Below are 25,703 nucleotides of genomic sequence, written 5' to 3' on the forward strand. Positions count from 1 at the left end.
TTTATGAACAACAGAACAATATATATGCTGACTCAAGTCCTAGCACATGTCTATTTCATTTTGTTATTTCTTATGATGATAATAATAATAAACATGTAGGTAGCATTTTCATAATGAAATAATACATTGACCGAATTTGTCATGGATACTTGGATCATACCCCACTACAGTTTGGCGTCTCATTTTTAGCTGATTTTGCAGTTTGTGTGTTTGACTGAAAATATTTTTCTTGCATCAAACATGACCCCAACTTCCCTTTTGATTTTTATTCAGCACTGACAATATTCTTCAAGAAAGTGTAAGTTACAGACATTTAAAATGGGTCCTAATGTGTGCTGCAGCCATCGGAAATGTTTAGGTAAGAACAGCTATTTAGTGTGTTGCAACCTTTAGGGCATAGTCTAAAAAAATGCAACTTTCTAGAATTACGAAACACCGAACACGTTGTGAATGTAAACAAATATCTGTCAAAAATTTACTTCCGTATCATAGCTAATTTTATACATAAGGATGTAATTGATATTGTGAAATAGTATGAAAGTCGTAAGAGTTATATATTTTAAACACAAGTCAGATAAATTGAAAATATGAAGATTCACAAGGTTGGAAATATTGAAAAAGGAGAAGCGAAAGTTGTTAGGATAGTTCATATTTCGGATACACATATGAGACATGATCAATACCAGGAATCTATTCCTGACGGTGATATTTTGATTCACTCTGGTGATTTCTCTGCATTTTCAGTCGGGCGATATTTCGGAAATAAAGAAAGAGATAGGGAAAGTGTAATCAGAGAAATCAATTCATTCTTCCAAAAACTTCAGTTCAAACACAAAGTCTTAGTAGCTGGTAATCATGAGCTGAGTTTCAGTGATAAAAATAAAGACTTTGTCGAGGAGCAGTTAACTGAAGTAATTTATCTGCAGGATAAATCTATAACACTTGAAGGTTTGAATATATATGGAACACCATGGTCAGCAAAACGAGCAGTTTCTTATGCAAGAGGATTTGCAAAACCACGACAACATTTGCATCGCTACTGGGACAAAATTCCATCACAGACAGACATACTTGTAACTCATATGCCACCTGAAGGTATACTAGATCTAGGAACGAAAACATGTGCAGGGATCAGAAATTTATTCTCCTCAAATGACCCATGTAATATATGTGGAGACATGCATGAAATGAATGAACACTGGGGATGCAAAGAGCTTAAAAAGACCATTTTCAAAAGACTGAGGTAAAGGTATTGCTCGATAAAATTTGACAGATTAGAGATATCTATCCAACCTATTCAGTATACCTCTGCTGATTATATTACATGTTTTTCTCATGATCGATGCTAACTAGTAAATTTACTGATTGACATGGGATCACTTTATGTCACTCCCGCAACGTCAGATCTGATGTGATATTGAAATATATAGTAAGCCATTCAATTAACTTATCAAACAGTTTTTTACTTGTAGGAATTTACATCACAATCATTTACACATGCACAAAATTATAAATGAATAGAATAACCTGTAAATCTGTTAGGACTGGCAATATGATAACATGGGGTACCAAAATGTTCCAAATTCAGTTTCACAGCAATGCCTTATTTTTACAGTTTTGGTTAAGATTTTTCATAAATCTGATGATTTGACAGAATATTCTGAACATTTCTAAAGGCAGCTGTTGAACACAAACTACGTAGAACACTTTAGTAAGTAATCTTAACTTAAGACCTATTCATGAGAAATTTTGGAACTAACTTATTACAAATGATTTTCTTTTCAGGCCAACCCTACATCTGTTTGGTCATGTTCACGAGGGAAATGGTGTGACTGTGGCTGATGGAATAACATTTTCAAATGCAGCAATGAAACTTGAAGAAAAGATCAACGTTTTTGATTATTATTTGTGATACTCATTGAATTATTAGTGTTTGTTCTGCCAAAGCTCATTTAAGGTAAAAAGCGTAAACTGGTGTTGATTCTAATACAGTAGAGTGAAATCACTATGATGACATAAAATTTATTTTGCAACACATATTTGATTGAAACTTAGATATAAATACTAGTTTACTAGGAATTTCTTTACTCGGTAGGATTGAAGTGTAGAAACAATCCACAGAAATCAGTACACCAGTAATAATTTCAGAGCAAGCGAAGTATGGCACTTTTTTGTGCAAATTACTGCATAATGTGTTAGGGGTTTTTTTTGTCATGTGGATTGAATTAGTTTTGGAGATATTTTAATCAGCCTTCACTGTGTTAATGAATAGGTTTTTTCAAGATTAGGATCCAGTCAAGTTTTGCTAAGCTGTAGTGGTTGTGCTTAGTAGTTGTGGGTTTAAACCCCGAAAGATCTATGGACACCAGAATTTTAAGTATTATGTTCGTTTTTAAAACTGGAATAAATTGTGCCAGAATTGAAGATACTCATAAGTTTGACCTTCAGTGCTGACCATGACCTTGGGCTTGCGCAATTAGAACATGGGTTCTGCACAATATCTAAATGAAGGGAGCATTTAATCCTAGTTTAACATTTTCCAATTTGTTAAGCAGATACGGACAAAAGAAGACTGGGACCAGACAAAGTAGAGAAAACTCAACAACATAGGATGTTTCTCATTGTTTTAATATTTGAAGTAAAAGAGACTACAATGCATTTTATACATCATGTATATATAAATGTTTGATTTCAATATGACTTAAATACAGCAGGCATGTAATAGATACAAGATTATACAAGAGAAATTACAAGCTATGAAAAAATCAGATTTGTTTGGTTTTTTTGCTATACAGAAGGCACTATTATGTCTAATGCTTGTCTAAAGCAGTAAATGTTGTAATCTAATGTTCGGCTTCTAGCCTCAGTTTGTAACAGATACAAAAAGTGTTCATATTTGATTACTGGCTTCTACAACATGGTCTCCAAAGTTCATAAATTTAAGTTTGGAGACCAGTCTTGAGCATTCCAGCATCTGATTGGTTGATTTTAAGCTCAATCTTGAAACTGACCAATGACATCACATCCTTCTAAGACTGGTTCTCCTAACACAGTTTTATAAAATATAGTTTGAAGACCAGTCTTAGGATGTAATATTGCCATTATTTTGTTTTTTTCAAATTTTGTTTGTTTTGGGTTTAACGCCATTTTTCAACAGTATTTCAGTATGTAACGGTGGACACTGTTTATACTTACACTAAAATTATCAATAAACAGACCTTTCTTAAGTTGAAACATCAGTGAAACAAAACTATGAACACGTTAGAAAAGATGGAAACATTCAAGCACTTCAATGTATAGGAAAGTCTTGTAGAAAAATAAAACAACTAAAATGGAAGACAAAAACCACTTTTGGATGGCACTTTTTTAAGAATACCGTATATTCCATAATGAACAGCCTCTTTCTAATAAACCCTATATTTAAAAAAAAATTAATTCAGTTCCTAAGTAAATACCAGCACTATAGTTGTTCTGTAACTGTTAAGATTCATTCATTATAAGTAGGATTCATAGTTTTGTGTTTGATCGAAAAAATGTAAAAAAGAAACATATTTTGAGGGATGATGATGTATGGCAGTCTAAATAGGCCACTAATACAAAGAATCATTTTCTGGAATACGGATACAATCCATGTAATACTGTGAAATCATTAATATGCAAGGGGGACTAATTTTCGTGGATTTTGTGATTGTGTCAATCCATGAAATTTAATCCGAACGAACAAGTAAAATTCCCATTCATTTTATGTTCAAAATCCCACGAAATTACCGTTTTGACCAAAACTGCGAAATTTCATGCCCACGATATTAAACGATTTTACAGTATTAGTTTCTCAGGTCTGCAGCCTAAATAACAGGCAGATTTTTAACTTTCTTATCAATACGACAATATACTGTTTTATATTTCTAAGTGAAAATATATAAAACATCAGTACAGATGGAGGTCCTTTTCTATGAACTATGCATTACAGAAAGAAAATTTTAAGTTGCAGTAATCATAACAAAAAAATATTGCACACAAAATGCTATACATGCAGTTGCTTAGCTTCATATTATACAATGTATGATAATTCAGCAATGTACAATGATACAGGACTAAATCTACACATTTCATTCTGAGCACGACACGCCTGCAAAGGCAGCAGGTAGTTAAAATAAGCGCTACTGTGTGAAAAACCAATGCTAGGGCTCTGTGACCAGCAAGGATCCTTTTCCAAGAACATCCATACTGTGCGTTTATTGCCACATCCATACTATTGGTTTATCAATTTCAGCACTTGTATGCAACTGATAAGTGAACAGCATGGATCAAGATGAGACTGCACACATACTGGTCGCATAGCCCTACAGTTGGAATTAAAACAGCAGCACTTGTTTTCTACTTCATACACAGATATACAAATAATGTCTGCTGGGCTCATACACAAGTCTCAACTTTAAACATAACCTTAACCCTGCTGAATTTCCAAAATGGATTGGTCTATCATTCAATTTGGGAAGTACCACTTGTTTATAAAAGGGGTGTTCACTGAAAATTTACTCACTGAATAGCAAACAGTGCAGACCATGATCAGCCTTCACAGATGTGCAGGCTGATCTTGGTCTGCACTGATTGCAAAAGCAGTATCACTTGCCGCCAGCAGACTAAAGATTAAGACATAAAAATTCTAAATTCTTCTATTTGCTCAGACCTAGGTAAGGTTATAGTCATGATTGTTTTATTTTCATTTAAAATTCTCAGCCACACCAAACTTAAAAATTGTTGTTAATATTAAACAGCAGTATCTTCAACAAATTTAATAAAAAATGTAGGTCAAATTCTTGATGACATAAATATGGACGCTGTCTATCAAATAGTGACAAAAAAAATTACCCAATATCCTCTATTTGAAAATACAGCCATTGCGTTCAAAAAAACTTTGTACAACGTAGCTCTTACTATGAAAGAAATTTCTGACACTATAGAATTCTTACTTACAAAGAACATTTACAACTGTGAACTGATCATCAGACAAGTTTCAAATTTCAATCAGACGAATTCATGCTAAGTTTTCTGCCACCACTTTCAGTAGTGTACATGTTTTTTTCTATAAACTGTTCAAGACCTCTGAATGCCTTACTACTTTATTACATGACCCCTGAAATAAACCGCCAGGTCATAGCTTGTGCTTTATGACTGGTCTATATTCCAGACCTGTTGGTTGGCTTGAGGAAAAAAATCGGCGAAAATATGAGCCGTGTCATGGGAAAACCAACATAGTGGGTTTGCGACCAGCATGGATCCAGACCAGCCTGCGCATCCACGCAGTCTGGTCAGGATCCATGCTGTTCACTTTTCAAGCCTATTGCAATTAAAGAAACCGTAAGCGAACAGCATGGATCCTGACCAGACTGCACAGATGCGCAGGCTGGTCTGAATCCATGCCGGTCAAAAAGCCACTATGTTGGTTTTCCCATGGCACGGTTTATATATTTATCATGTCATGTAATAAAGCACTTATTAAATGGCTTGCTGTTTAATAAGTGTATACTATAAGATAAAGTGTGAACATCTAAACAGTGGCCTTGGTGGGCTTACTTAACACAGGAATCAACATTATGTACATGCAGTCACATAAAAAAACAACATAAAAATATCAGTCAAACATGGGAAGAGATTCATACACATTCACAAAATTTCTGTCACTTACTGCTAACAATCTTCAGTATAAAAACAATCTCCTAAAAAAGCATTCAAGCACTATTTGATACAAAACAAAACATATACAGAATAGAGAGAAAACCGAAATCAATGTATTTAGACAATATTGACTGAAGATTTTCCTTCACTTAAAAAATATGTTGGTGTTACTGGAGTTTACTAAGCTTCCACTTACACCAGTTCTATGCAGATTTTAATCCCTCTTTACTGTAATACACCGACTCAATGAAACAACAAATGGGAAATGTACAGCAACTCCTGAACTACCCGGAAATTCTTTAAAAAAATATTTTCATTCGGCTTACCGCTTTCATTTTTTATGTTATGTTTGAAAGACACTATCAGCAGTGCTATAAATGGTTAAAGAGATCTGATATACATACTTTACACTTATTCAAGCATTCTGTTCCTTTAGCATACAAGATGAATTTTAAATGTTGAAAAATGTACAAAAACTGTAGGTTTAGGCCATGCATATTCAAAAATGTGTTGTTTTTTTTTCTGTGTTTTTTTTTTCTTCTTTTTAATGAAAAACATATGGCTCAATTTCACAATTCCTACTTTCTTGTAATGTAAAAGTGCTAAAATTTGTGTTTTTATTACAAAACAACATTTTTCTCTCCTGACAAATTAAAATTCTGTAGACACACTCCTATATGACAAAATTAACATTTAATACACTTAATATTAATCGTTTTGGTAGAAATTGACAATGAATTCAAATAATGGCCATAACAAAACATATACGAAAAAAGAAAAATGTGGACCCTGTTTCGGCAGTAGAAACACGTATCTTATAAAATAAAGAAAATTAAAAATTTGGACCACTAAACTGTATGGTATAAACACATGACTTAGATTAACCAAACGGTAATTTGAAAATATAAAACATGTTCTTGTAATTACAAACTCAAATTTTCACATTATTTTTATATTCCGATTGAAAAAAGACCTTTCCTATAAAGACTACAAGTGTAACAGGAACACAACTCTGCACGTCTAGTTTAAAGTAAAAAGTGACGATTCTATTATGTGTAATGAAAACTTGTTGCGTGGGCTGCTTTACCTGTTCAAAAAATTTTTTTTCTAATAAATAATAAATTTATAGATGAATGCATGTACAATTTTTGCAGGAAAGGTCAATTTGAATTGGAACAATAAAAAAATTTTATCAAAGAGGAACACAAAATCAATTTGATCAAGCTGTTAATAATTTCCTTTGCAAAAAACAACTGATGGTAATACGGGAAGTAACTCTCTTCAACTGATCATTTTCGGTAACAAAAGTTCTACCGTTAAGAAAGACAAAAGTTCAGAGTCTGTTATCATTATGTATGTTGTATTGCCAATGGCATAACTTCCTTTCAGCAGTCCATTTGATCATTATGCTGTAGTTGAGGCTTGTATACTGTAAAACTGTAACCACTATCTGAAATATATATTATATTGGACATAAATAAAAACATTTTACTTATACCGGTAGTTTAGCCTTTACTGGCTTTAGCCTGCTAAATTTCTAAAATGGACTGGTCCATCATTCAATTTGGGCAATTTACAGTTTATTATTCGAAGGGGTGTTCACTGAATTTTTACTGACTGAATAGCAAACAGTGCAGACTATGATCAGTCTGCACAGATGTGCAGGATGATCTTGGTCTGCGCTGATCACAAAGACAGAATCACTTGCCGCCATTTTTGCACAATTTTAGACATACGATGAAAATCAAGAATTTATATGTGATATGTTGTCAATTTTCTCAATTTCAACTTATTCCTGCAGCAAAAAAAACAATCTGCCTGGTTATCGAATTTGGCTAAGAAAACATGCACATAATCTAAGTTTGGTGAACACAGAAGAATTGCTTCAGTTGACAATTTTTGCATTTTTTAAGTAATTCAAAAAAGTTTCTTCTCAAGTCACATACCTATCTACTATACATTATGTGAACGGACACCATTTTGTGTACCACCTTTCTGTGCATCCATCTCGGCTTGCATTTTGGCCAACATCTCCTGCATTCTCCGCAGCTGAAAACAATACCATACAAGACATTAATCATACCAGTCTATAAGATAAAGCTGAATCACCTATATTCTTTTTGTAAAACTAAAGGCCTCTTAAACATTACAAAAATGACAGACTTTGTGATAAAAATGAAAAGTGGTTTCTTAAATGATAAAAACAAAATTTTACTCAAATTTTATAATTATTTCAAACCAGATTCATCCATTTGTAAAGTTTTTAGGTCAAATAAATTATGTATTTCAAACAAAACTCAAAACCATTCTTACCTCCTTTTCTTTTTCCTGAAGAGCTTGTTCTCTCTGGTCTACTTGATTGTCATTTCTATTTTGAGTTCGACTAGAAAAGAAAAAGTACATAAATTATTTACTGAACTGTCTGCAGAAAGCCTAAATCAGTACTGTCACATGTAATCAATTTTCTGAAATTACGAGAAAAATAGCACTAATACAGCAGCATAAAGAAAGCAACATAACACTTTTTTTTTATTCAAAAAGCCAAGAAATAATAAGCAATAGACTGGATACTCAAAGTTAAGTCTCATCCTGATCAATTTATAAACATCTAGATGCTCATTTGGTTAAGTTTAAATAAAGCCTGTTCACCAATGACACAAGATCTCATTTGGTTATCACGACAGCAAGAGAGAATTCACTAGGAGTTTCAGTTTAGTTCTATTTTAAAGATCTCTGCAACTAGCAATCATTACAGAAAGCTTCAATTTTCACTTAAGGCCATTTCACATTTACATCGAACAGAAACCATGTCTGAACCAACACCAGTTTTCCCATTTTTGGAATAGGCTAATGCCTTCACATATACACTCATAATTCATCCAAATCTCTAGGCAAAAATGAGTAAATCAATAAACTTGAGGAAAAATGAGACCTTTTTCACCTTTACCGACTGAATTCATCAATCCAACCAGGATTTCAATTTGTGCATGATTTTATTTTGGTTTTGTTTCACTTTTCTGTTTTAGTTTCAGCAAATATGTGAAATGGCCCATTGATCATAGCGTATTCTATCAATTTTTTGGTTCAGAGCATAATTATTATGTGAAATAGGGTGAAAAGTCCAAACTATCCAAACTAAAAGGATTGCAGAGAATCAATTAATGGTATCACTTGAAAAGAAGTCAATCTCTATGGTTATTTTTCAAAGCAGGGTTAACAAGCAGTCACAAGAAATATGTACAAAAATCTGCATCTATTCCAACGTAAGTCTATTTTTCACTATAACAACAGAAAGATAAAACTAGTGGTGTAAGAATTTAATGTTCATGAGGATGTATAGTGTTTTTAGTAAATAAAGTTCTGAAAAGGCTACTCTCTTTTCTAAATTCTACTCAATGTAATGCATTTTCTAATAAATTTAACTTGATAGACAATTATATCTAAATTTATGTAACTATTTCAAGAACAAAGTCAGCTGTATCCATTCAGATGTAATTCAGCATAAATTGAACAAGTTAATTATTCAGAATACTTGTCTTAAATAATTACTTGCCAAAAACTCATAATAATAATACAAAATTATGTCAAAGTGTTTTAAAAGTGCTCTACACATACACATCAAACCAACAAAAACAAGAGGACCATGATGGTCCTGAATCGCTCACCTGTTCCCACATAACCCAGTTTCGAGTATGACATCGTTTTTTCTATTATTTGACATAGTAACCTAGTTTTTGAGCTCATGTGACCCAGTTTTAAACTTGACCTAGATATTATCAAGATAAAAATTCTGACCAATTTTCATGAAGATCCATTGAAAAATATGGTCTCTAAAGAGGTCACAACGTTTTTCTATTATTTGACCTATTGACCTAGTTTTCGAAGGTACGTGCCCCAGTTTTGAATTTTACCTAGATATCATCAAGGTGAACATGCTCACTAATTTTCATGAAGATCTCATGAAAAATATGGCCTCTAGAGAGGTCACAAGGTTTTTCTATATTTATACCTACTGGCCTAGTTTTTGACCGCACGTGACCCAGTTTCGAAACTTACCTAGATATCATCAAGGTGAACATTCAGATCAATTTTCATGTAGATCCATTGAAAAATATGGCCTCTAGAGAGGTCAAAAGATTTGTCTAATTATAGACCTACTGACCTAGTTTTTGACCGCAGTTGACCCAGTTTCGAACTTGGCCTAGATATCATCAAGATGAACATTCAGACCAAATTTCATACAGATCCCATGAAAAGTATGGCCTCTAGAGAGGTCACAAGGTTTTTTTATTATTTGACCTACTGACCTAGTTTTTTATGGCACGTGACCCAGTTTCTTACTTGACCTAGATATCATCAAGTTGAACATTCTGACCAATTTTCAAGAAGATCCATTCAAGGGTATGGCCTCTAGAGAGGTCACAAGCTTTTTCTATTTCAAGACCTACTGACCTAGTTTTTGATCGCAGTTGACCCAGTTTTAAACTTGACCTATATATCATCAAGATAAACATTCAGACCAACTTTAATACAGATCCCATGAATAATATGGCCTCTAGAGAGGTCACATGGTTTTTCATTATTTGACCTACTGACCTACTTTTTGAAGGCACATGACCCACTTTCGAATTTGACCTAGATATCATCAAGAAGAACATTCTGACCAATTTTTATGGAGATCAATTCACAAGTATGGCCTCTAGAGAGGTCACAATGTTTTTCTATTTTTAGACCTACTGACCTAGTTTTTGACCGCACATGACCCTGTTTCGAACTTGACCTAGATATCATCAAAATGAACATTCAGACCAACTTTCATACAGATCCCATGAAAAATATGGCCTTTAGAGAGGTCACAAGGTTTTTCTATTATTTGACCTACTGACCTAGTTTTTGACCGCACATGACCCTGTTTCAAATCTGACCTAGTTTTTGACCGCAGTTGACCCAGTTTCGAACTTGGCCTAGATATCATCAAGATGAACATTCAGACCAAATTTCATACAGATCCAATGAAAAATATGGCCTTTAGAGAGGTCACAAGGTTTTTTCTATTATTTGACCTACTGACCTAGTTTTTGATGGCATGTGACCCACTTTTGAACCTGACCTAGATATCATCAAGATGAACATTCAGACCAACTTTCATACAGATCCCATGAAAAATATGGCCTCTAGAGAGGTCACAAGGTTTTTCTATTATTTGACCTACTGACCTAGTTTTTGATGGCACATGACCCACTATCGAACTTGACCTAGATATCATTAAGGTGAGCACTCTGATCAATTTTCATGACGATCTCATGAAATATATGGCCTCTAGAGAGGTCACAAGGTTTTTTTATTTTTAGACCTACTGTCCTAGTTTTTGATCGCACATGACCCAGTCTCGACCTTGGCCTAGATATCATCAAGATGAACATTCAGACCAACTTTCATACAGATCCCATGAAAAATATGGCCTATAGAGAGGTCACAAGGTTTTTCTATTATTTGACCTACTGACCTAGTTTTTGATGGCACATGACCCACTATTGAACTTGACTCAGATATCATTAAGGTGAGCATTCTGATCAATTTTCATGAAGATCTCATGAAATATATGGCCTCTAGAGAGGTCACAAGGTTTTTCTATTTTTAGACCTACTGTCCTAGTTTTTGATCGCACACGACCCAGTCTCGACCTTGACCTAGATATCATCAAGATGAACATTCAGACCAACTTTCATACAGATCCCATGAAAAATATGGCCTACAGAGAGGTCACAAGGTTTTTCTATTATTTGACCTACTGACCTAGTTTTTGAAGGCACGTGACCCACTTTCGAACTTGACCTAGATATCATCAAGATGAACGTTCTGACCAATTTTCATGAAGATCTTGTGAAATATATGGCCTCTAGAGAGGTCACAAGGTTTTTTCTATTTTTAGACCTACTGACCTAGTTTTTGAAGGCACATGACCTAGTTTCGAACTTGATCTAGATATCATCAAGGTGAACATTCTGACCAATTTTCATGAAGATATTGTGAAATATATGGCCTCTAGAGAGGTCACAAGGTTTTTCTATTTTTAGACCTACTGACCTAGTTTTTGAAGGCACGTGACCCAGTTTCGAACTTGACCTAGATATTATCAAGATGAACATTCTAACCAACTTTCATAAAGATCCTACAAAAAATGTGACCTCTAGAGTGGTCACAAGCAAAAGTTTACGGACGGACTGACGGACGCACAGACGGACGACGGACGCTGCGTGATCACAAAAGCTCACCTTGTCACTATGTGACAGGTGAGCTAAAAAAAAATTAAAAATATTCAGGGACCTTGTAATATTCCATAAATTTTGGTATAAAAATGAAACCCAAGGACCGGTAAGGTTCCTCTAAGTGTCTGACTCAGAAAATATGTTTTCCCGATGCTAGTACCACTTTGTCGAGAATATATATTTTTCTTATTTGGTTAAAAGTTCTTGACTTAAAATGTAAGAACTTTCTGAATGGATAAAGCATTGCTCCGACTCCAGTCTGGACAAAAAGTAGTGCTTTGGTTTATACTTTGGGTGAAATAGAGTGTTTGATTTATATTCTGGGTAAAAAGTAGTGCTTTGACTTATAAGTCTGTGTTAAAAGTAGTGCCTGAATAAATACAAGAACTTTAGTTTAAATTCAGGGTAAAAAGAAGTGCCTTTATTATAGTCTGGGTAAAAAAGTAGCGCTTTCGCTTCAAGTCATGACTAATTACCGTAGATACCCATGTATAATGCGCACCCCAGATTTTGGCCCGAAATCCTGGGGAAAAAAACATTTTTGGTCAATTTTGAGGTGGATGGAAAACGAAAGTAGAGTTTACATCGACACCGGTAATAAATTTTATCTCCGCGGTGGAGAGCAGTATCGGTCTCGCAGTACTATCGATTTTTGTTTTCTCGATAATAAAATATTGTTTTACTTGCTGTTTTACCTTTTTAATTAACTATTTTGAATAAATAAACAGCAGCTGATTTAATATTTCGTAATGGTATTTTTCAAAATGACATGAGCTTCTCAATTCAAACCAATAACAAAAGGTGTGATAGTCTTTTTGTCACAATCAAATCGACGTCCCAGAATTAGAAGGGCGTAAGTGGAAAAACATAGTTTTCGGCAAAATGAAAAAAACTGTCTATGACAGATACGCCCTTCTAATTCTAAGGGCGTAAATGGACTTTTCTGGTACAACAATTAAGTGTAGATACGCCCTTCTATTACTGGGATTCTGAAAAACTTTTCACTTACGCCCTTTTTATTATTGGTGAATTTGGTCAACATAGCAGTTTTTGACAAATTTTTTTTTTACAGAATTATGCCCCTTGGTGTGTAGTTTCAAACAAGAGGACCATGATGGTCCTGAATCGCTCACCTATCCCCACATGACCCAGTGTTGAACTGAGTATGACGTCGTTATTTCTATTATTTGACAAAGTGACCTAGTTTTTCAGCACATGTGACATAGATATCATCAAGATAAAAAATTCTGACCAATTTTCATGAAGATCCACTGAAAAATATGGCCTCTAGAGAGGTCACAAGGTTTTTCTATTATTTGACCTAATGACCTAGTTTTTGAAGGCACGTGACCCACTTTTAAACTTGACCTAGATATCATCAAGGTGAACATTCTCACCAATTTTCATGAAGATCTCGTGAAAAATATGGCCTCTAGAGAGGTCACAAGGTTTTTCTATTTTTCGGCCTACTGACCTAGTTTTTGACGGCACATGACCCAGTTACGAACCTGACCTAGATATCATCAAGCTGAACAGTCTCACCAATTTTCATGAAGATCCACAGAGAAATATGGCCTCTAGAGAGGTCACAAGGTTTTTCTATTTTTAGACCTACTGACCTAGTTTTTGACCCCACGTTACCCAGTTTCAAACCTGACCTAGATATCATCAAGATGAACCTTCTGACCAATATTCATGAAGATCTCATGAAAAATATGGCCTCTAGAGAGGTCACAAGGTTTTTTCTATTTTTAGATCTACTGACCTAGTTTTTAACCCCACGTGACCCAGTTTCGAACTTGATCTAGATATCATCAAGGTTAACATTCTGACCAATTTTCATGAAGATCCATTGAAAAATATGGCCTCTAGAGAGGTCACAAGGTTTTTCTATTTTTAGACCTACTGACCTAGTTTTTGACCGCACATGACCCAGTTTCGAACTTGACCTAGATATCATCAAGGTGAACATTCTGACCAATTTTCATAAAGATCCATTGAGAAATATGGCCTCTAGAGAGGTCACAAGGTTTTTCTATTTTTAGACCTACTGACCTAGTTTTTGATCCCACGTGACCCAGTTTCGAACTTGACCTAGATATCATCAAGGTGAACATTCTGACCAGTATTCATGAAGATCTCATGAAAAATATGGCCTCTAGAGAGGTCACAAGGTTTTTCTATTTTTAGATCTACTGACCTAGTTTTTACCCCCACGTGACCCAGTTTCGAACTTGACCTAGATATCATCAAGCTGAACATTCTGACCAATTTTCATGAAGATCCATTGAGAAATATGGCCTCTAGAGAGGTCACAAGGTTTTTCTATTTTTAGACCTAATGACCTAGTTTTTGACCCCACGTGACCTAGTTTCAAACTTAACCTAGATATCATCAAGGTGAACATTCTGACCAATATTCATGAAGATCTCATGAAAAATATGGCCTCTAGAGAGGTCACAAGGTTTTTCTATTTTTAGACCTACTGACCTAGTTTTTGACCCACGTGACCCAGTTTCGAACTTGACCTAGATATCATCAAGGTGAACATTCTGACCAATATTCATGAAGATCTCATGAAAAATATGGCCTCTAGAGAGGTCACAAGGTTTTTCTATTTTTAGACCTACTGACCTAGTTTTTGACCCCAAGTGACCCAGTTTCGAACTTGACCTAGATATCATCAAGGTGAACATTCTGACCAATTTTCATGAAGATCTTGTGAAATATATAGCCTCTAGAGAGGTCACAAGGTTTTTCTATTTTTAGACCTACTGACCTAGTTTTTGATGGCACGTGACCCAGTTTCGAACTTGACCTAGATATCATCAAGGTGAACATTCTGACCAATTTTCATAAAGATCCCATGAAAAATGTGACCTCTAGAGTGGTCACAAGCAAAAGTTTACGGACGCACGCACGCACGGACGGACGACGGACGCCGCGTGATCACAAAAGCTCACCTTGTCACTTTGTGACAGGTGAGCTAAAAATGTATGAATCATAAAAGGGCGTAACTAACACTTACGCCCTTCTTATTCTGGGGCGTCGAAATAGCCAGTAATTACCAGCAATTAACGTGTCACCTCGTGTCAATTATGTTGTTCACAGTTTGATCTCGGTTAAAGATAATTCTCAATCTTTAATTAGTATCATAATTTTTGTGATTTATAAACATTTCTTTCATCAAAATACTTTTAAATTTATATGAAATTAATTTTGTTTAAAAGAAAAATAAACCATTCGATCTTTTACGGAACGTAACGGCAATCTTAGTTTTTAGCGGTGACAGTAAGCGCGGAGAGTAGTTTCCCTTTACCAAAATGGCGGACATCGGTAACAAACTTGTTTTGAAGTTAGAAAATTGTCTATACCTGTATATTATGCGCACCCACAATTCGCGGGTGGTCCCGGGGGTAAAAAACTGTGCATTATACATGGGTATCTACGGTATATTTATTTTAATTACTGAACGCTGAAATCATTAATATTCGTGGGGGACTTATTTTCATGTATTTTTTGTTTACTTAAGTCTCTGAAATTAAATCCCGATGAACAAGCAATGTTCCTGTTCTTTCATCTTGGTAAGAGGAAATTCACAAATACATAATTGAGCACATCCGCACAGTCTGGTCAGGATCCATACTGTTCGCTTACCTTTCTCTAATTGCAATAGAGTTTAAAAGCGAACAGTATGGATCCTGACTAGACTGCGCGGATGCGCAGGCTGGTCTGGATCCGTGCTGGTCCCAAATGCAGTATGTTGGTTTTCTCATGGTACATCTCAATTATCAACCAAAAATAGCTATTTCTGGCAAAACCATGGATTTTATACCCACGAAATGAAATGATTTCACAATATATGAAGTAACTGGTTTATAGAAGTACATAAAATAAGAATATTTACTCTCTTCTAGGTATCTTGAACACCATATATTCTCACTTATAAGTCCTCAATTTTAAATCAATATACAGTCGACATCGTACTTGCGACCACCTCTATTAAACGGTTTTTGTATTAAACGACCCGTCAAAATCCCTCCCGAACGTTTTCAGTAAATAAATTCATTCCATTAAATGGCTTTTTCATTAAACGACTAGCGACCACATTAATGTAGTCCCGACAGGTAAAATATTCGACGGAAGTATCTATTAAGCAACTAGGTACCTAATTCCCACCGGGCATTTCTTTACCTGTGTAATTAGCGAGTACGTTTTGCCCCTGCCTAAATGCAATTAACCTTTGTAACAGTTGAACTGACGAACAATCCAGCTATAATGTTAACAGTTTGTGAAATATATATACATATATGTATGTTCATAATAAATACAATTACATTAACAGTTAAAAATTACTTTTCTCTTCATCTGACTGAAATTCATTAAGAGACCATTCCATTAAGAGACCACCTTTTAGCAGTCCCTTGGGCGGTCTCTTAATACAATGTCAACTGTATATTACTGTCAACTACACAATAAACTTATATCAGTATCAAAATTGATTGGCTAAATGAAAGTAAAAATAAATACCGTACCATGTTATATGAGTGGGCCAAACTTATAGATGAGAATACATGGAAAATATGATACTTGTCATGCACACTACACAGTGTTACACACAGTGATGTCTTACCATTCATGTACAAACATGTCCACGACACAGTTTGTGTACACGCAAGTAGGCATATGGAAAAAATGCAAAACACTAATACATTATTGTTTTTCAAATTTCTAAAACAAAATCTTTTAATAAGGCATAATAAAGGCTGAAAATGATAGTTCTTTGTTTAAGCTTACGAAAAAGCTGCTTTGAAGCTCTTTTCAATATAGAGCTCACGTCAACTTTTCGTAAACGTAAAACTTCTCATATACATCTTCCTAAAATTCTTGTCTACTTTTTCTTTAATTCTCCTTTCCTAAACTTCTCATTTACATCTTCCTTTCCTAAACTTCTCTTTTACATGTTCCTTCCCTAAACTTATTTTTTCATATTTTCTATTCCAGCAAAGAAGTCAGATGCCATGTATTTATACTATATCTAAGCAAAAATAAATAAACTACCATTTCTCTGTTTACTTTCTGATCAGCAATTTTGTAAATGCCCTTATTAATTATGCATTACATTAGCATAACAAGATCAAATGGTCTAGGATTCTATTAGCCATTTTCCTCTAAAAATCTATCCATACAAAACTAATGTAATATCAGAGTAAATTGTCAGTCTATCATGAATCAAATCAAAGAAATAATAAACTGAAACTGGTTGTTTTCTCATGAAATCACATATCACTGTGATCAATATATCAACATCTAGATGCTTGTCAAGCAAAGAAAAGAAAGCATCTTTCCTTCATATATGAAATCACGAGACGAGATTTTGGGAAATTTCACTTTTAAGTTCTATGAGAATCATCTGTTTTCCTGTTTCAACTTGGTTAAATTTAACAATACAAGCTGTCTCATTTTCATACACATAAATTACTTAATTTTACAATTTAACTTCACAAACCATGATGAGTAAATGCTATAATGTATTAACATGCCACTGCCCTAATGTTATAGTGGTACAAGTTTTGATTGCCTGGGAACATACTGTTAATAAAACATACCTTTCTCATGCACATACGTCTTCCTTTGGACTATTTAACCTAACAACTACAAGCTTTTTGCCAACTACCGAACAATCATTGCAAAATCTTATCTTACGCCAACATAAACACCAAGAACATTGAGTAAAGCAGATAATAAGCAATGTCCCCAACCTCACTCTCCCCCACTTTTTTTTGGTTTTAATTTGACAAAAATTTCAATAACAGATTATTAACAAATGTAAAAGCAGTTAAAGTACTACAGGGTATCTTAAGTCTACAATTAGCAAAAAAAAAACTTTTACAAACAGGACTCGCAAAACCATATTAACTAGCAGGGTAATTATAAACCAATAATGTAACCTTTGTTTAATGTAGCGAACAAATAATGACCATCGTTATTTCCCATTCAATTACATATTCTTTGTATGCAATATCAGCAGTCTACATGTATTACGACAAAGCAATTGTCTGTTATGGCCGAAGGATGCCCAATTTCAGATTTGCATATATTGATATGTAATTGTATGGAAATCAACGTATGTAATCACGGTTCCACTACCTATCTTTCAAGTCTCCATTATCATGCATGCATTGGTGACATTTACAAGGTTTGTTACCACAGTCTTATACATTGTTACTACAAATGTATACCTATATATGCACATATTCAACAGTCCTTAATTGTGATTTTTTGTATATTACATAATCAGGTATGAGCTGCCATCGGCCATGCCTATAATAATACTAACAATTCCACTAGTATTTTATCTAATGCATTAATAACTTTATACACATACTCTGTTGGCTCCTCAACTTGACGGCGTCGGGAACTGGCAAACAAATTTTTGTATGTAAACCTCAACAGTTTAAGCACTTTGATCACATGTAATAATTATCAAATTCTTTTAAAAGTTTAACAGTAAATGTACTCCAACCTGTTTATAGTGGTCAAAACAGCGATTGGCTGAAAGAGACCACTACAGAAAGGTAGCCATTTTAGACAGTTGACCACAGTATCCAGGTTTTCTTCAACATTCATTTAAATTTTCAATAAATGCAGCAACACAGATGAACATAACAGTTAATTTTATAACTATCTTATTCCTTCTTTATTCTTTATGAGTAACAACAGTTTTACTCTTGATTTGTGGACTTATTAGTTCAATTTTAATCAAAATTCCATATAAACAACACTCTAGGGATCATTTGTTAAACAATGCTGATCAAATATTAACTGTAGGCAAATTTGTTCTGGAGACAATCTCTGAATAAAGGCCAGTATCTTCTTTTTGCATTTAAGCTTAGATAAGGTAAATTAACATGTGCCGACAGACAACCTGTCGGCCAAGACCACTTTTTTCATTTCCTTAAAGTGGTCTATTCAAACAGGTTTAACTGTTACTGCAAAGCTTCTACTAGCCTTCTAGTCAACATATTAATTACAATATCAAAATTAAAACAAACTATAAAATTCATTATCATTTAGAAAAAAAAAGTTGCACTATTTCATCCCATAATCATATTAGAAAAGCTTTCATACAAATTACATAGAAAAGCAAAAAGCATCCTATTTGAAGCCAATGAAGATGCATTTCTATATAAGCCACTGTCTTTAAGCATCTCTGTTTCAATATTTGTTAACAACTGTTTTTTGTACATACCATATACTTGCTAAAAAAAATTCTGTAATTAATTTTTTTACCAAAAACCAGATTTTACAACAAACTTGCAAAAATCAAAGGATCAAGGACACGTCTCATATCAAAGTCCAAAAAAAAAATCAAGCAACTGGTAATATTACATATGGTTATCCATACTAACCTAGGTTTTTTAGCTGGCATAGGAGCACCTGAAGCAAGTCTTTCTGCACGGAAGTTTTCATAGTGTACCTCTTGTGTTACTTCTTGTAAATCTTGCATATGCGTTCTGAAGGAGATAAAATAAAAAGAAAATGAGCCGTGTCATGGGAAAACCAACGTAGTGGGTTTGCGACCAGCATGGATCCAGACCAGCCTGCGCATCTGCACAGTCTGGTCAGGATCCATGCTGTTCGCTAACAATTTCTCTAATTGCAATAGGCTTTGAAAGCGAACAGCATGGATCCTGACCAGACTGCGTGGATGCTGGTCGCAAACCCACTATGTTGGTTTTCTCATGGCGCGGCTCAAATGTGTAAACGGAGAAATATCTGTGGCAGATCATTTTAATTTCACAGTTGAGTTATTCCTAACAAAGACCTTAAGTCTTAAACTCTTATTCATTTTATATGCAAAAATTGAAATCCACAACTTTTTGTTTCACCACAAAACAGCAAAACAACAAAATTTTGTGATCAAGAAATTAAAAGATTTCACAGTATCTGATCGGGAAGATATATATATATATTTTTCATTTTTTGCTTGGCCTGTTTTATGTCACAATGTCACAGTTCAGATTATATGACAACTTGCAAGTTTTTAATGGTTGGGGAAGACACTCCAGATGTTTCTACAGTCATTATCAGGTATGGACGGGCACACTGGTTGAATAAGTGCTCTTCCCACAGCCAACTACATGATTTCCTTAAAAGACAACACAAGCAAGGCTCAAATCCAGAGGTGACATGCAACTGACTTTACTTCATAAGCCGTTTAAAACTTGACCACCAAAGAAAGTCAAGGCAGTGCCCATTTTCTGAGTTTCCCTTTCATAATTATATAATCTGTTGTTAACATTTCTCTTTTTAAATAATTGCACCATCTATTTTTCATACTATGTAAAGACCTACATAAGCATAGTTCTAAGTTTGATGAAATCACAGTGATCTGGGTTCTCCACCTCTACAACACCCCATGGGTACATTCGACCTCTGACCTTCTTTCCTTTCACCTCAATGATTGTGTTTGAACCTACTACTGCAAACGGCACTGCTGCCTGGAATAGGAAAGAAAGATTCATTACTAGTTGCAAATATTGACAACTTATCATATATTAACTAAAAGGTGGTCAGCGGGGCAAGGGTAAGCAGGCTAGACCACAACACTAGCAGCATATTTTAGATTTTCAGTTATGACTGATATCTTTACTAGAGTTTAGTGCTGAGTGATAACTTAAATCTGTACTTTTTCCACTTATGCCCAGTAGCAACCTACACCAGATGTTTGGAACTATGACACTAGATGTGAGCTCAGCTGGAATAAATTGTTCATGATTGGGTAATTCATCTTCACATGATATGTAAGAATTTTAGAAACCTACAGGTAATGTTTCAGTGCAAGGTATTTATATCATGAAGAATTTAATTTCTTCATTACATTTTTCATACAATTTTACCGCAATAACTTTTTTTTTGTTTTAGCTTAGTTTAATATCATACTGGCACATTTATAAATCATATGGTGTCTTTCCAGCTTTTGATGGTGGAAAGAGATTCCAGGCCCTGTGTTCATAAAGCATTTTTTGCTCTCAGCTGAGTCTGAGCTTGAAATTTTAATATTAACTTTACTGAAAGTTCAAGACTTAATTCCAACTGAAACTGTCATAAGAATTGAAAAGTCATTTGACAATAGATATCAAGTTAAAATTTAGTTTTAAACATGCTACTTAGATTTAAATGACAAATAAAGTTTCATTATCAAACTCAGCTGAGACTGAAAATGTTTTGTGAACACGAGGGCACCAGGCCCCCCTTGGGCATTATTTCATTGCTGATGGCACATGGGTAGAACCATCAACATTTCATAAGCTAGCTGGATTTCATCCTTGTGAGAAGAAATTCCCAAATCAAGTTATCCGAAGTTAGCTACGAAAACTACTCGACCATAGAGGCCCTTTATTAAAATAACTGATAAACTGTGTGGTGGAATACTTTACCTTAAGTTGTCGACACTGTTCTTTATAATCCTCATCTTCATCGTCATCACAGTCAGGAAGTGGATACAGACTGATTCCATATTGCTCTATTTGTTGCATAACCTGAAAAAGAGAAAACAGTTGATAGTCTAAAGTCAGACAGACTAATTCCGTATTACTTTTGTTTGTTGCATAACCTAAAAGACAGAAAACACTGGATACAGTCTACAGTTAGTCAGACTGATCCCATACTTCTCTATTTGTTGCATAACCTGAAAGGCAGAAAGAACTAATACAGTTTACACTCAGACAGACTATATTTCATATTGCTCTATTTGTCGCATAACCTGACAATAAGGGAAACAACTGTTTCTACTCATTTCATTTCTTCAATTCATGTTATGTTGTTGATGACGTTGTGTTGCTTTGCCAAGGCCACTGTACTTTAAAATATTTAGATTGTCAAGTGTAATATAAATTCTACTCATATCCATAGAGATGAAATATAACAGATCTGAAATTCTCATTAAAAGAGCACAATCTCTCTAAATCTTGTGACAATCAAATCAGATGAGGATGCTTTGCTCTTGATAAGTGCCTATGAGTTTGATGTACTGGACATTGATGTACTGGACATTGATGTACTGGACATTGATGTACTGGACATTGATGTACTGGACATTGATGTACTGGACATTGATGTACTGGACATATTGATATGAAATTTCACATGAAAACTGTGAGTTGTTCATAATTTCTTTGCCTTAATATATTTATATATTTTCAACAAATACTATCAACTTCCTTTAGCACCAACTTTCAAATTTTAGCATCAACCTTCAGTTTTTAGCATCACCTTTCAGATTTTAACATCAACCTGTAATAAGTGATGTACTGGTACATATCTTACCTTTTTCTTGAGATTCAGCACTTCTTTCTTAGTTAATGTGTCCGCTTTGGCAAGAACTGGAACTATATTGACTTTATGATGAACTGCTTTCATAAATGCTATATCTAATGGCCGTAACCTGAAACGGAATATTACATTTACAAAACAAGTTTTGTCTTTTCTTATGTTTAACATCACACAGATACAATTCATAAGTAGTTTCCTGCTGCTTTTAATGGTTGAGGAAGATCCTAATTTCCCTCCAATCATTCAGGTACACACTGGCACCTGGGTAGACACATCAACCTTCCATCGGCCAGCTAAATGTCTTCATCTGACAAAACAGACAAGGTTCTAACCTACAAAGGTTAGGGGAAAAGATTTAAGTAAGAGACCTTAACCACCAGGCCATGTAGGCTACTCCATTTTCCTCAGAAAAAAAACCCCGCAGGATATACTGTGGAACACCACCAAGTACAGCATCTATAGCTCGAGGGTCAGGACTGCTCGAGCAATTCTTGCAGTCCCTGGCCTTTATCCTCCTCTTCTGTGTCACGATCACTCAAAACCATGGAAAACTCGAGTGTTTTGCTCATCCTTTCCGACTTCGAGTGAGTGGTGTTAATTGTACTCAGTAATAAAGTTACGACTACGAAAATATTCATAGCCATCAAAATTGCTAAACAACAGAAAGTGCGTTGTTAAATGTTGTTTTAAGACTTACCCATGTCCTGATGGATTTATAAAATAGAAACAGCAATGAACACGATTGTCTATAATGTGTCGGCGATTCAGTCCACTCTCATCATTCAAATATCGCTCAAACTGATCATCTACATACTGTATAATTGGCTTGAAACTGAAAAATACAGTCAAAATAGAGTAAAACTGTGCTAGAGATCACCTACCAAATATAAAACCTGCTTATAAAAGCCAATTCTTTTTTCTTTTTTAATACCTGTGTTGACAAATCATCAATCAACAAAAACCTCTTTTTTCATTTCCCAAGGGTGGTTGTTACAAACAAGTTTCACTGTGTATGTCATTTTTTGGTATACAGCGAAACCTATTGGGAAGACACAAATGTGTCTCTTGTAGGGAGGTTTTTGTACTGAAGAGGTTAGTTTACAAAGAACTGTGTCTACAGTAAAAGAAAATACTGTGAAATAATATATTCAATATTTGTTGGGGACAGATATTTGTAGACTATGTGGTTAATACTGGTTATTTCAGTTTATGAAATTTAACCTCTACTGCATCATAAGAAGTACATGTAAAATCTAAGCTCAAAATCAACTCAAAGCCACGACTTATATACATGTTGATAAATAGTACATAATAAATTTCACTATCAACACAATATCACATACAAATGATACCACAGTTTTAAGAAGTTTAACAATTACTTCAAATCTTATTCTTGAATGAACTTTTGATAAACAGAATTACAGCAGAAAACAAAAGTCCTTTACTAGGAGACTTTCATTTAATCATCTTTTTACATTTATCTTAAAATGTATCTTCAAGTCTTGTAATTTGAGCTTACCAGTCTACTGAATTTAATGAGTCGCCAAACCCTGGCGTGTCGACAACAGTCAGTCGCAACTTGACCCCTCGTTCTTCAATTTCGACTGTTGATGCATCTATTTTCACTGTCTGTTGTATCTTTTCTGAAAGTAGGTAATACCTTTTGATATATTACAGGCAATTATAGGATATAGTGAAGTATGTTTTTTGCTGGCCTGAAGATTTTAACCTTTAGCCTGCTAAATTTCTAAAATGGACTGGTCCATCTTTCAATTTGGGCAATACCATTTATTATTCATAGGGGTATTCACTGAAAATTTCTGGTGTGTGTGTTCGGGTTAAACGTCTTTTTCAACAATTTTTCAGTCATATAAACGACGGTGTCTACTTGTAGCAGTGAAAATTTCTGGACTGAATAGCAAACAGTGCAGACCATGATCAGCCTGCAGTGTCTGCACTGGTTGCAAAGGTAGAATCACTTTCCATCAGCTGGTTAAAGGTTAATCGAAATCTTGTTTACAATAACCTCCGCCGATTTCAACAAAGTCCAAATATATTGGCCTTTACAGCTTTATTTCTGTACTTCCAGTTAGGGGAACCTGTGTTATATTACCATTACTTGTAATGAAAGTACCAGCTGCAACTTCCTACATCATAATTTTATCCTTACATGAAAATACGATATCAGTTAATCTTAAGTTCCTCATTTTTTCATAAACAAACTTGACTGATATATTTTATCTGTATGTCTAAACTAAAAGAGTCACTGGGGCAGTAAATTAAGTCCCGCTGTAACATTATTACACTATGAATCAAATCACATATGGTAGTAAAACAGTGTCATTTTTAACCATATTTGTCATGGTTCAAAACGGCAGAAAATTACTGAATATTTACAATCTATAATAACTAAGAAGATGTCATAATAATGAATCATTTATGCACCAAATATCAACCTGTTTAACAATACAATAAATGTTCAGTCTCTTCCACTAGGTGGAGCAGTCTCATGAAGCAACCCTGCTATTGGTCAATTTCAAGACTGAACTCAGCATCAACCAATCAGATTACAGAATTTTGAGATTGGCCTCTGTACTCATTTTTTTACCTCTCTTTTATCACAAGTTAGAATGGAGTGCATACTTGCAATAAAACTTGTCACTCTTTCAGCAATCTTAAAATCAAGTTTAGCTGCTTTTATCTTATTATCAAACGCAAAAGTGCAGGGTTTGAGAGTTGGAACTCTGATCTTGAGGTCGCAGGTTTGAATCCCTCTGACAGCCGACATTATTTACAAATTCTCAGCAATTCCTTAACAAGGCATGGTCATTTAGCATGGTTGTGTGAATTAGATATTGAAATAATTCCAGTTAAATGAACTTACTAAACTAAACCCAGCTTAAATAAATCAGTTACACATATAAAGTACACCAACTTACCGCTAGCTGTAGGTATCTGTCTCTCAGGGTAGAGATCTGTGAGAAACAAACTGTTGACCAGTGTGGATTTACCCAGTCCAGATTCACCTGAAAAAATGTACATACAAATATTACATACTCAATTTAATCTTGATTGAGCCTCCGTGGATTTTAAGATTTCAGTATTATTCCAAATTGGCATGTGAACTTAATATCAGGTGTATAATGTCTGGGCATTTTAATGCATATCGCTGTGATAAAAATCTCATTAATATCAGTATTTTCAGTTTTACTCCAGCAAAAGATTTATAAGACATAAATTTTTTTATGAGACTAAGTGTAACAAAAACTTTATTAGCCGTTGCTCTTTCTTTCCTGGAGATATGCTGCACAAACAAATATTTCTGCTGGAGACCTTACACAGAGCAAGTTTGTCGATAAAAATCTAATATATATATATATACTGGTACATTTCATAACATATCATAAGCTCTGGATT

The 25,703-nt window shown here is 34.5% G+C and overlaps 2 protein-coding genes across 8 annotated transcripts in view; one reads left to right on the forward strand and one right to left on the reverse strand.

Moving 5' to 3' along the window:
• The first annotated feature begins 178 nt into the window (after positions 1–178).
• On the forward strand, positions 179–3,006 carry LOC123534849 (metallophosphoesterase domain-containing protein 1-like). The gene is made up of 2 exons (XM_045317296.2): positions 179–1,243; positions 1,786–3,006. The coding sequence occupies exons 1-2, from the start codon at positions 588–590 to the stop codon at positions 1,910–1,912; spliced, it is 783 nt and encodes a 260-aa protein (XP_045173231.2). The 5' UTR covers positions 179–587; the 3' UTR covers positions 1,913–3,006.
• The window catches only part of LOC123533826 (septin-2B-like), a 62,072-nt gene continuing 38,979 nt past the window's right edge, over positions 2,611–25,703 (reverse strand). For 4 of the 7 annotated variants that reach the window (XM_045315735.2, XM_045315729.2, XM_045315728.2 and 1 more), the window contains 11 exons: positions 25,226–25,312; positions 23,806–23,929; positions 22,984–23,118; positions 22,281–22,398; positions 21,392–21,493; positions 20,307–20,452; positions 19,361–19,465; positions 18,337–18,369; positions 7,993–8,062; positions 7,626–7,728; positions 2,611–7,129 (listed from right to left, as the gene is read on the reverse strand). In XM_045315735.2, the coding sequence (XP_045171670.2) occupies positions 7,633–7,728; positions 7,993–8,062; positions 18,337–18,369; positions 19,361–19,465; positions 20,307–20,452; positions 21,392–21,493; positions 22,281–22,398; positions 22,984–23,118; positions 23,806–23,929; positions 25,226–25,312 (1,016 nt within the window). In that variant the 3' untranslated portion in view covers positions 2,611–7,129; positions 7,626–7,632. The remainder of the gene's footprint in view (positions 7,130–7,625; positions 7,729–7,992; positions 8,063–18,336; positions 18,370–19,360; positions 19,466–20,306; positions 20,453–21,391; positions 21,494–22,280; positions 22,399–22,983; positions 23,119–23,805; positions 23,930–25,225; positions 25,313–25,703) is intronic. The other 3 variants (XM_045315731.2, XM_045315733.2, XM_045315732.2) reach the window with 3 other exon arrangements.

This window comes from Mercenaria mercenaria, chromosome 12 (genome assembly GCF_021730395.1).
Source record: "Mercenaria mercenaria strain notata chromosome 12, MADL_Memer_1, whole genome shotgun sequence".
NCBI lineage: Eukaryota > Metazoa > Mollusca > Bivalvia > Venerida > Veneridae > Mercenaria > Mercenaria mercenaria.